The 13,008-nt window shown below is 49.3% G+C and overlaps 1 protein-coding gene across 1 annotated transcript; it reads right to left on the bottom strand.

The window, feature by feature from the left end:
- Positions 1–48: 48 nt before the first annotated feature.
- On the bottom strand, positions 49–12,976 carry LOC134663906 (ubiquitin carboxyl-terminal hydrolase CYLD). Its single transcript, XM_063520450.1, has 12 exons — positions 12,860–12,976; positions 12,474–12,613; positions 11,481–11,751; positions 9,462–9,653; positions 8,923–9,122; positions 8,171–8,350; positions 7,575–7,730; positions 6,325–6,513; positions 5,964–6,072; positions 4,133–4,269; positions 865–1,048; positions 49–393 (listed from the first exon to the last, which is right to left on the bottom strand). The coding sequence occupies exons 2-12, from the start codon at positions 12,525–12,527 to the stop codon at positions 200–202; spliced, it is 1,866 nt and encodes a 621-aa protein (XP_063376520.1). The 5' UTR covers positions 12,528–12,613; positions 12,860–12,976; the 3' UTR covers positions 49–199.
- Between the last annotated feature and the right edge of the window lie 32 nt (positions 12,977–13,008).

Below are 13,008 nucleotides of genomic sequence, written 5' to 3' on the forward strand. Positions count from 1 at the left end.
TATCGTGGCCGAGCCGTCAGCCATTCGTATCGACTCCAAGTTATCGACGCTGGTATTTAGTACAGCATACCTTCGTCACACGCGCTCATTATTACTGACCTACCTATATATAATGACGCACCTGACGCATTCTCGTAGACTCTCTAGGCAAAGGTGGGAAAGGTGGCAGCGATACGCACAGATAGTTCGGTAGAGTTATCTACCGGTACATGGCGACGTCGGGGCTGCGGTAGAAGCACATGTAGGCGTCGGCGAGCAGGCGCTTGGCGGGCGCGGGCAGCTGGCGGTCGCGCGGCGCCGACGCCAGCAGGGCTCTGGCGCCGTCCTCGCTCAGCCACGCGGCCAGCTCCGGGATGCACACGCACTCGGGGATGTTGTAGCCGTTGCGCTCGCCTGACAAATCAATATATACCTAACGTTACAACTTTATTACAGTGCACAGTGGCCCGAGCTAGTTTAGTGACACTCGGAACCTCACGAAAGTCCATTTGATCATGCGGACAGCCATGGAGTCGAAATAGTCGAATAAGTACCAAGGCGCGTCGAGCGCCTGCCCCGCCTTGACGAAGGCCACGTAGTGGCTAGTCTCGATGCACAGGACTGCGTACAGCAGCATGTAGACTTCTTACCCTTGCAGTCGGTCATGAAGTTTAAGAAACACCAAGCGCGTCGAGCTCCTGCCTCGCCTTGACGAAGGTAACGTAGTTTCTCAGTACACAGCAGGCGAACACTACACTCCTTACCCTTGCGGTCGGCCATGGAGTCGAAGAAGCACCAGGGCGCGTCGAGCGTCTGCCCCGCCTTGACGAAGGCCACATAGTGTCTCGGTGCACAGCAAGCGAACACTCCATGTACACTCCTTACCCTTGCGGTCGGCCATGGAGTCGAAGAAGCACCAGGGCGCGTCGAGCGCCTGCCCCGCCTTGACGAAGGCCACGTAGTGGCTGGTCTCGATGCACAGCACCGCGAACAGCTCCATGTAGACGCGCGGCGCTGGTGCGCCCTCCAGCACGCTCGCCCACTCTTCTGGCACCAGCAAAGGCGTTGCCTAAACATACAAACATTAATACATGTAATGTCAGGTAAGATGTAGATACAACAAATTGCGAAAACGGCCAAAAATTAAAAAAAAATTAGATATTTTCTAAAAAAATTATAATCAAACTCTATTTTTACAATCTCATAATACAGAAGAGTAATGGAATACCGTAGGAATGAACGTAGTTGTCGCAGTAAGGCATTATTTAGCATTCCTAACAGCAGAACGAAACACGCACAGCATTCATATATTGGGCGCGCATGTAGGCAGTACAATGAAAAATGTATGGACGCAGACTTGTTTGGCAGTTCATTAGGTATGTTTAAGAAAACTGTATATTCTTTGTTGAAGTAGAATAAGTGTGAAATGTTGCAAGCAACCGGATATTTGTAATTTGAGTCGTTTATCTTTTACATCTATTCCATTTTTATGTAATTGGGTACTATAAGTTTACACTAATTTTATATATTTGTAAATTAGGGAACTATAGGTCTATACCAAAATTAATTTGTAGCTACTAGCTAAGTTGCTCATATGTTTATTTTAAGACTGTTTGTTTCTCAATAAAAAAAAAAAAAAAAAAAAGTAATAGGTGAAATTTCGCTCTAAAAATGTGATAATATTCCCATTCTTTCATCTGTACATCAGTGGGTGGGTTCGCACTGCACGCTGCACTCCCAATGCGGGTTCCGCACGCGTTCAGTAGTGCAGACTGTGCAGTTAGTATACGCATACCTTGTGGTGCGGTCGCGAGGCGTGCGCGAGGCGCAGACAGGCGGCGCACAGCGCGCCCGCCTCCAGCGAGCCGCCGCGCGCGCACGCCGCGCACTCCCAGCGCGCCAGCCCGCCGCACGCGTGGAGTAGTACCGTTAGTACAGACATACCTTGTGGTGCGGTCGCGAGGCGTGCGCGAGGCGCAGACAGGCGGCGCACAGCGCGCCCGCCTCCAGCGAGCCGCCGCGCGCGCACGCCGCGCACTCCCAGCGCGCCAGCCCGCCGCACGCGTGGAGTAGTACCGTTAGTACAGACATACCTTGTGGTGCGGTCGCGAGGCGTGCGCGAGGCGCAGACAGGCGGCGCACAGCGCGCCCGCCTCCAGCGAGCCGCCGCGCGCGCACGCCGCGCACTCCCAGCGCGCCAGCCCGCCGCACGCGTGGAGTAGTACCGTTAGTACAGACATACCTTGTGGTGCGGTCGCGAGGCGTGCGCGAGGCGCAGACAGGCGGCGCACAGCGCGCCCGCCTCCAGCGAGCCGCCGCGCGCGCACGCCGCGCACTCCCAGCGCGCCAGCCCGCCGCACGCGTGGAGTAGTACCGTTAGTACAGACATACCTTGTGGTGCGGTCGCGAGGCGTGCGCGAGGCGCAGACAGGCGGCGCACAGCGCGCCCGCCTCCAGCGAGCCGCCGCGCGCGCACGCCGCGCACTCCCAGCGCGCCAGCCCGCCGCACGCGTGGAGTAGTACCGTTAGTACAGACATACCTTGTGGTGCGGTCGCGAGGCGTGCGCGAGGCGCAGACAGGCGGCGCACAGCGCGCCCGCCTCCAGCGAGCCGCCGCGCGCGCACGCCGCGCACTCCCAGCGCGCCAGCCCGCCGCACGCGTGGAGTAGTACCGTTAGTACAGACATACCTTGTGGTGCGGTCGCGAGGCGTGCGCGAGGCGCAGACAGGCGGCGCACAGCGCGCCCGCCTCCAGCGAGCCGCCGCGCGCGCACGCCGCGCACTCCCAGCGCGCCAGCCCGCCGCACGCGTGGAGTAGTACCGTTAGTACAGACATACCTTGTGGTGCGGTCGCGAGGCGTGCGCGAGGCGCAGACAGGCGGCGCACAGCGCGCCCGCCTCCAGCGAGCCGCCGCGCGCGCACGCCGCGCACTCCCAGCGCGCCAGCCCGCCGCACGCGTGGAGTAGTACCGTTAGTACAGACATACCTTGTGGTGCGGTCGCGAGGCGTGCGCGAGGCGCAGACAGGCGGCGCACAGCGCGCCCGCCTCCAGCGAGCCGCCGCGCACTCCCAGCGCGCCAGCCCGCCGCACGCGTGGAGTAGTACCGTTAGTACAGACATACCTTGTGGTGCGGTCGCGAGGCGTGCGCGAGGCGCAGACAGGCGGCGCACAGCGCGCCCGCCTCCAGCGAGCCGCCGCGCGCGCACGCCGCGCACTCCCAGCGCGCCAGCCCGCCGCACGCGTGGAGTAGTACCGTTAGTACAGACATACCTTGTGGTGCGGTCGCGAGGCGTGCGCGAGGCGCAGACAGGCGGCGCACAGCGCGCCCGCCTCCAGCGAGCCGCCGCGCGCGCACGCCGCGCACTCCCAGCGCGCCAGCCCGCCGCACGCGTGGAGTAGTACCGTTAGTACAGACATACCTTGTGGTGCGGTCGCGAGGCGTGCGCGAGGCGCAGACAGGCGGCGCACAGCGCGCCCGCCTCCAGCGAGCCGCCGCGCGCGCACGCCGCGCACTCCCAGCGCGCCAGCCCGCCGCACGCGTGGAGTAGTACCGTTAGTACAGACATACCTTGTGGTGCGGTCGCGAGGCGTGCGCGAGGCGCAGACAGGCGGCGCACAGCGCGCCCGCCTCCAGCGAGCCGCCGCGCACTCCCAGCGCGCCAGCCCGCCGCACGCGTGGAGTAGTACCGTTAGTACAGACATACCTTGTGGTGCGGTCGCGAGGCGTGCGCGAGGCGCAGACAGGCGGCGCACAGCGCGCCCGCCTCCAGCGAGCCGCCGCGCGCGCACGCCGCGCACTCCCAGCGCGCCAGCCCGCCGCACGCGTGGAGTAGTACCGTTAGTACAGACATACCTTGTGGTGCGGTCGCGAGGCGTGCGCGAGGCGCAGACAGGCGGCGCACAGCGCGCCCGCCTCCAGCGAGCCGCCGCGCGCGCACGCCGCGCACTCCCAGCGCGCCAGCCCGCCGCACGCGTGGAGTAGTACCGTTAGTACAGACATACCTTGTGGTGCGGTCGCGAGGCGTGCGCGAGGCGCAGACAGGCGGCGCACAGCGCGCCCGCCTCCAGCGAGCCGCCGCGCGCGCACGCCGCGCACTCCCAGCGCGCCAGCCCGCCGCACGCGTGGAGTAGTACCGTTAGTACAGACATACCTTGTGGTGCGGTCGCGAGGCGTGCGCGAGGCGCAGACAGGCGGCGCACAGCGCGCCCGCCTCCAGCGAGCCGCCGCGCGCGCACGCTGCGCACTCCCAGCGCGCCAGCCCGCCGCACACCGTGCACTGCCGGGGCACTGCAGGATAATCCTCACTCAGTCTTCAGAAAAAAAAACAACTGGTTGCACTCCGGGAGTGCCGGCAGAAGTGAAAACTCAATGACATTGCACAGCGCCTCTAAAGAAGTTTTCACTATGTATACTTAAGGTTAACGCCATCTAGCGTTATTTCGTCGCATTACTTGAAACCCCTAAGCACATCACTGTTAGTACTCGAGTTATATTATACCAGTTAGAGGGAAACTCACTAGATGGCATTTAAATCAATAAAGAAAAACTCAGTGACTCGTGACGTCACGTCTTACGCTCTCGCGAGTTTAAAATTTTTTCCCCATCACAAAAAGTGCATAGCGCCATTTAAGAAGTTTTCACTTCAAAAATATTAAAATATTGTGCCATGGTATGTACACATTTGAACCCTGTGAGTCCGATTTGGATATTGGCCAGTTTTCATTTACCTATTAGGGGTCATCCATTAATTACATCACACGTTTAGGGGGAGGGAGGGGGTCAAGAAAGTGTGACATATTGTGACATGGTGGAGGGGGAGACACAAACTTTGTGACGTCACTTTAACTTCATCATTAACCGAAAATTTATTTAAGTTATTTTATTCGCTGTACTTGGGCCAGCTAGTCTGTTTCAGCAACAGGCAAGACCAAGAGGTCGGACGCCGGGTCGATAACGCCTGGAAGAGCTACTGGTCCATGAAAGAGCTAATGAAGGGAAATCTTCCACTGTCACTTAAGCGAAAACTCGTCGACATGTGTATACTGCCTGTCCTAACCTACGGTGCCCAAACATGGTCACTCACAGAGAACCAGAAGTCCAAACTGAAGGTTTGCCAACGCGCTATGGAGCGCAGCATTTTAGGTGTTAAAAGGATCGATCGCATCCGGAACACCACGCTGCGCTCCAAAACTCGCATTGCTGACGTCGGCAAAAAAACCGCCAGGCTCAAATGGGACTGGGCTGGCCACGTCTATCGTATGCATCCGGATAGGTGGGCTAATGTAGCCACCAAGTGGATGCCGACGAAGAAGCGTGGGCGGGGCAGGCCCACGCGGAGATGGCGGGACGACTTTGACGCCTTCCTTAACAACTGGCCGGAAGAAACGCTAAATCGGGAGTCATGGAGAATCAGGGGAGAGGCCTTTGCCCAGCAGTGGGACACACAAATAGGCTAAGAAAAAAAAAATTCGCTGTACATTTAAATAACAAGTTTTTAAAACGATAATCGTTTTTATTCGTTTAATTTTCTTTCCTAAGCAGTTTTGGATTATAAAATTACTAATATTTATATCGTCAAAAATATTTTGATAAAATATTAATAATACTTAGGTACTTAATTCGATTTGGCGATTTCGTAGAAAAAATGTGACGTCACACAAGGGGGGGAGGGGTTTGCCAAATGTGACCAAGTGTGACAAGGATGGGGGAGGGGTCAAAAAACCTAGAAATTCGTGTGACGTAATTAATGGATGACCTCTTACAGAGTTGGTAATACTAACGAAATCTTTTTATACTCGCCAAATGATTTAAGGATCTACCTCCAGGTTGCATCTTTTACGGGAACTACACGATGCATCTTGGATACACTCCGTCTATGTTATGTACTAGACCTAAGTGACTATTTTTTTTTTATTGATAATCAATTTTAATATCTACCGACGGATCAAAGACTTATATTCTGGTAAATAATATAAACTTACAGCCTTCAATGAGATCCGTTACATCAAGCAGTGGTGAAGGCAACACTCGTTGGTACAATTTGTATTGCTTGCCAAAGCGTGGCATTTGAATTATAAACGCAGCTGGTACCTGAAACAATTCCATAATTACGTTGAAATTAAATAACGTACTTTCTAAAAAGTTCAATACATTAAAACAATTCCAAAAGATTAGGTCCATATTTGACTACATAAAAAAACTATTGAATGTTAAACAGATAACAAAAGCCCCCATCTTGAGGAGTATTGCTTCTGGAAGTGCTCCGTTCGCAGCAGCAGCAGTTAAACGCTATTTAGACTTTAAGCTATAAAACATTAAGTTCAAATTGCATTACCAACCCACCTCACTAAGCTTCACACCGGAGGTAGCGAACGACTGCTCTAACAACTGTTGAACGGTGGGCAACGTGATCTGCTCGTCCTTTTCTACGAACAGCTGATAACAAAAAGCTTCCTGTCCTGAGGATAGCTTTAGGAATGGTTCCGCTCTCAGTAACTGAGCGACAAGGCCGTTTAAGAACTCTTCTGGGTCCTGTAATACGAAAGGAAAACAAACATTGATGAATACATAAGTCTCATAATTTTGAGAGAGGCAAAGGAATTAATATGAACGTATACACAACGTATTGTTGTCGGTACGCTATAATTAACAGTCATTTATTTTATAATACTTATTTATAAGTGAAATCTTAGCCATTCAACCATCCACAATTGACCAACTTACGTACTTAGTCACTCAGCAGAGAACTATAAAATTTCCATATAATAAAATTTTGTGTACGTTTTGACGGAGGACAACACACCTGAGTGCCTCACGCGAACACCGAAGTTCACAAATTGCGGGATCGTTCTCTGTCACTCTAATTACGCCTTAATTGGAGTAAAAGAGAAATATGTCCGCAATTTCCGATCATGCTACTGCTGTTCACCACTTCCTCGCTACACGTCGGAGAGGCGCTCGAGCAGCGTGCGCAGGCGCATGACGCGGTCGGCGCGCACATAGCCGTGCCGCCGCAGCGGGTTCACTACTTCCTCGCTACTGGGGTCACCGACCTTCTCCTCGGAGGTGAGGCCGGGCACGTCGGAGAGGCGCTCGAGCAGCGTGCGCAGGCGCATGACGCGGTCGGCGCGCACGTAGCCGTGCCGCCACAGCGGGTTCACTACTTCCTCGCTACTGGGGTCACCGACCTTCTCCTCGGAGGTGAGGCCGGGCACGTCGGAGAGGCGCTCGAGCAGCGTGCGCAGGCGCATGACGCGGTCGGCGCGCACGTAGCCGTGCCGCCGCAGCGGGTTCACTACTTCCTCGCTACTGGGGTCACCGACCTTCTCCTCGGAGGTGAGGCCGGGCACGTCGGAGAGGCGCTCGAGCAGCGTGCGCAGGCGCATGACGCGGTCGGCGCGCACGTAGCCGTGCCGCCGCAGCGGGTTCACTACTTCCTCGCTACTGGGGTCACCGACCTTCTCCTCGGAGGTGAGGCCGGGCACGTCGGAGAGGCGCTCGAGCAGCGTGCGCAGGCGCATGACGCGGTCAGCGCGCACGTAGCCGTGCCGCCGCAGCGGGTTCACTACTTCCTCGCTACTGGAGTTACCGACCTTCTCCTCGGAGGTGAGGCCGGGCACGTCGGAGAGGCGCTCGAGCAGCGTGCGCAGGCGCATGACGCGGTCGGCGCGCACGTAGCCGTGCCGCCGCAGCGGGTTCACTACTTCCTCGCGCAGTACACGCTGAACCTCCAGGTAGTGTGGAGAGTCCTGTTCAAACGGATGGTCGGTTCAGGATCAGAACAAAAATGAATGGAAAAACATGTATTATGGCTCTTAGATATCTGAATTTAAACAGATATTGATATTGCAATTAAGTCACGTCACAAACTAACCTAGTGCTTTTGTTAAATGTTACGGGAGATAAGAGGCTTATTTAACCCTCTATTAACCATTTAAACGCCATAGACGGCAATTGACGTCAACGCAAAATCGTGACGACGCCAAAGACGACATTTGACATCGATCGTTTTTTGATGAATATCTACTGAAAAATACCCCACATGCATGGCATTATTTATTCACAAAACTAAATTTTACTCTCGTGGCGTCAGTGGCACGACAAATGGATGCACCGTTTGGCGTTCAAAAGGTTAATAATAATTCAAACAAGTGCACATATGTATCATTGAAAATATTAAATGAATTACCTCCGGTTCCGGCGGGCGGTACAGCAGCGCGTCGAAGACACTCGTGAACGTGAACATGGCGAAGAGCGTGGCGTCCAAGTAGCACGAGTTGTGGTGGCCCTGGATGCCGCGGTTCTTGCCCGCCAGCTCGCCCAGCGAGCTCAGCGGCGGCACCACGCCCGTCACCAGCGGGCACTCCGGCTGCAAACGTCATATATAACGTGAACATGGCGGGAGCATAGAGAGTTCAGGTAGGACGAGTTATAGTGCTCTTAGGTGCCGCGGATCTTAGCCCAATGAGCTTACAGGCAGCACCACGCCCGTCACCAGCGGGCACTCCGGCTGCAAACATGATATACACACTTATGCTGATATATAAGAGAAAATGGCGAAAGACAGTGGTTTGTAAGTCACACGAGTTGTGGTGGCCCAGAATGCCGCAGTTCTTGAATGTCCAGCGAGCTAAGCGGCGGCACCACGCCCGTCACCAGCGGACAGCAGGGGCGTCGACAACTTTTTCGATTGGCAACTTCGGAGCCGCCGCTCATCTTACGGCGATGACGAGCACAGTCTGCTTATGTGGGGGACCGAGTCAGAGCGCGCTGTGTCTGAACCGCGCATTGCGGCGACGCAGGCGAAGCGGCACGAGGAGCGTTCGCCCTAGAGCACACGAGAACAGCCGCGTTGAATCGCACGTGCCGTGCGCCTAGGCCGCATACGCTTTGCTCCAAATCGCGCCGTGTCTACACATGATCAGTCTATGCTATGTATACCTGGTCGAGATGCGGATCCGGGTCAGAGCGAGCCGTGTCAGGTGGCGGTGTGTCACGGAAGCGCGCATCGCGGCGACAGAGTGGCAGCGGCACGAACAGCGCTCGCCCTGGAGCGCACGAGAACAGCCGCGCTGAACCGCGCGTGCCGTCGCCGAGCCCGCACACGCTTTGCTCCAACTCCACGCCCGCTGTCGCTGTGTCTACATACATTTATGGAATCAATGGTTAAGTTTACAAAAACCGCGGTGCAAAGATATATTCCAGACTTGAGGGTACCGCGATGGGAACCTCAGAGTCCTATTTATTATATTCGAGCGCCTTCTGACCAATCAAGTACTTTAGTACACTTTCTACTTGCTTAAAGCACAGATTATATAATAGTTCTTACGAAAAATAGTGCTTAAAGTACAACTTCGTACATGTTTAAAGTAACAAACAGACAACTTTTATACTATAGTAAATAGGGCTGGTGCAAGATTTGCACTCGTTATAATTATTAAAGTTTACGTTATTTTTTAATTGCTTTCATTAACGCTTACCATCAATAATCCCAATCCACCTGACTACTCCATAATACTGCTGATCCACGTCTGTAGCAACCTCCACTAGAGACCCCACCCCTATGTCTTCCTGTAAGTGTAGGGGTGAAGGTCTTTGCGCGGGAACCGCCCTCGGAGACCCGGGCACTGGCGAATCATACAACTCCTCGGGTCCATCTCCGCTACACACATCTGCACAGAAATAGGTAGGTACTTTCAACAGTTACAATGCCTCATACCTATACGATGGTGTGAACAAGTACCTAGACCTATTCAGAGTGTTTGTAGTTAGAAGACCAATTTATTTCCTCACTGTAATCACTCGAGAAATCCTAGGCAACGAGTTTATTTTATTTTAAATAAAAAACTAGTGATATCGTTTCGAGCTTATTTGCATAAAATACCTAAACATTCCGTACATATTCCGTCTTGACATATACCCTGGCACTGGCAGCACCTTGGTAGATACCTATGTTTCAAGCGCGACCCAAGAGATTACCACTGGTAATTTACCAGGGACAGATTAGAAATTACACACAAAATGAGGTAAAACACAGGTGGGACACGCGAATAAATGTAGGTTTTCAGAAAAAGGTCTTGAACAAATGCATCACAATTGTTTATTTATTTATTTATTTAAGAAACAAACAGTCTTTCATAGTTATATATAACACTAGAACTTTTCTTAAAACTAGACTTACAGTTTCCTTAATAAGAATATTTGAACATCATGTTTATTAAGTAGTTTCTACACAGTAAAACAGAGCTATTTCTGCGTGCAAAAACAAAACATAAAAAAGGAAAAAAGATGAAAATAAAAATAAGAGTATTATAGCAACCTTATGGTATGTCTTTCCCATCACGGAACAATGGTGTTCCGGACCTTTGGGAGGCGTGCGCGGAGCCGAAGCCAACACGTAGAGGCCCTTTTGACACTTTAATGAAATGTAACCTTATGGTATTGTTACCAATTTTTACAAACTAAATCTTGAAAAGGTTTTGTTATTTATGAATAAAGAAATTATAAAAAGCAATAACATCTAATACTGAGATTATTTCTTTATAGCGCCAATCTTGGGTTATTAATTATTACACTGCATAGATAGTGTTTTAAATCTATTAAGTTTCTCACAGAAAATATCAAGGCTCAAAAATTTCTCGTTGTACAACCTGCACGCCCTTCTAACATAACTATTTTTTGCGTAAGCAGTCCGACTACGGGGGGTTTAAACAGTTTGAACAGTAAACACACCTTCAATACCCTCGTCATATGCTAGCACGCATAAAGGTATTTCATCGTAAGAGAGCTCCTGTACGTAAGGATACGACATCGTCGGCACTGCGCGCCAGCCGGCCGGTCGCGCGTCGCGCACTACAATGTTTATAATTAGAAACTAGGAAAGCTAAAATTGGAGTAACTTTGCGATCAGTGTTGTAGAGGAGGCGTTATGGACTAGTTTTATCAAGTGTTAGTGAGTTTGTTTATTTCAAGTGTCAGTGGGAACAATAGAAAGTTATTTATTTTATTCTTTATTAAAATGGTAGGTAAAAATAAATAAAATGTTCAGTAGTTAGTAAATAGATATTGCATAAAAATAAACACATAAGGAAGGTGAACAACACAGCAATGTCATGTGAATGTCTAATTAATTTAATTATACTTCGTTTTTTTTAGCATTAGAAATTAGGTAAACAATCTTGATGTGTCTTTTAATTGAAAAACACATTTTAAAAATAAGTTACGGCAAATACGTAACAATTATGAATCTAATACGATCATTTATATTCTCCTGCTTTCAGAAGTAATAGTCTTTGATTTTTAAAAAGCGTTGTTAAATTAAAAGACATGCCAAAATCGCTTACCTTCTTGCAAGTTCTTTCTAATGCTAAAAAAAACGAACTATAGATGCACCTTATTCTGATAAACTTTATTACTTATAGAATTAGATAAATTTTAGATTTACAAACTAGAAAATTTTTGAGAGTTGTTATATCGACATAGTTTTATAATTTTCTCACCAACAAGAATTCCAGTTTCAATTTTCTTTGGCTCATGCACCATTTTGCTTTTTGGCCTTTCCTCAGAACTTGTAGATGCAGTATTTGCAGTTGTGGGTTTAATTCTTCTTTTTTCTGGAGCCAGGTGATTAATGATATTTACAGACTTCACTCGTTCATGTGGGGATGAATGCTGCATAGTGCGTCTGCTAGGCACTGACCCATACTCAGGGTGCTCTGGTGGCCGAGGTGCAGGGGGCCAACTACCCCCAATCAAGTCATACAAATCCAGCTAAAAGTAAAATAGTAATTGTGCTTAAATAATACTATGACAGAATGATAGAACATTTTAAAGCCAGACATTTAGTTATTGAATGCAAAAAAAGTGCACCAAGATATTAACATATCCAATGTATATGTTAGTAATAAATTGAAAAGTTTGTGTTGTTAATGCAGTATAGATATATGTCTGCTGCTTAACTAAGATGGTTTGTGAAAAGTTAGTATATAAGTTATGGTTGGCTACAGTACATTAATCATAGTTAAGTCTTATTTAACAAATATTCTCAACAAGGCCACTCTATTAGTAGGTATATATAAAAAAACCTAGAGCCCCAAAATAACTTGGAACAGGTGACTTTCCAAATGCTAGAATGGTTATGTTATGCCGAGTAGATAAAAATTATAGCCCACTTATTCTCAAACTCTGCTACCCTCCACAAGAAAACCACCATAAAGCCATATGAACCAGCCATCTCAGTTAAGCAATTGGCAGTTGTGAGACAACCAATGGTTAATTCTATTTTTTTAGGTTTTTGTAACAGTATTTTTCAGTTATGTTAGCTCATGCGAATTTTATGACATAAGACATAGGGTACTTTTTCCAGTAATAATAAGTTTAATAAAATAAAGAGACTAGTGTTATTACAAACATTTGGCCACAACCACATGTTCTTAAATGCAAATGATGCTAAAGTAATCATGTTAGGAAAATAAATTGTTTTTTGTTAAAACCTTATCTTCGGAGTTCCTTGTGTTTTGGATTTCCTGTGGAATTGGATGACTCATCCCGGTGTATCAAGTAGATAATATATTTTACTCCATGGTTTATAGAATTGATATTAAAATGACTAAAATCGTCGCTGCTTACGGATCTATAGCGTAAAAAGAAGTCTATAGTACTAACTGCCTATAATAATTAGGTAATCCTATACTTATGTACAAATAAACAAGAAAGGTAATCTGTTCAAATAGATCCAAAAACGAAACAGTTATTGTTAAAATATACACACCTGCAAATAATATTGGAATTTGTTGGTAATCTTAATTTCACAAACATTGCAGTTTAAGATTGTTTACTTCCACAGCCTTAATTAGGTATTAAATCGAATAATACGTACCTATGCCAACGTAATTGATGTTTAAAGTAATCCAATTATGTTGAAAATTACTTATTGCACCTAAAAATGCATAAAATTAACAATTATTGAAAATGTAGTGCTGATGTGATGTTGAAACCTTTTTTTATAATGATTAATGGCATTTTAGA

Source organism: Cydia fagiglandana, chromosome 4, assembly GCF_963556715.1.
Source record: "Cydia fagiglandana chromosome 4, ilCydFagi1.1, whole genome shotgun sequence".
In the NCBI taxonomy this organism is placed as follows: domain Eukaryota; kingdom Metazoa; phylum Arthropoda; class Insecta; order Lepidoptera; family Tortricidae; genus Cydia; species Cydia fagiglandana.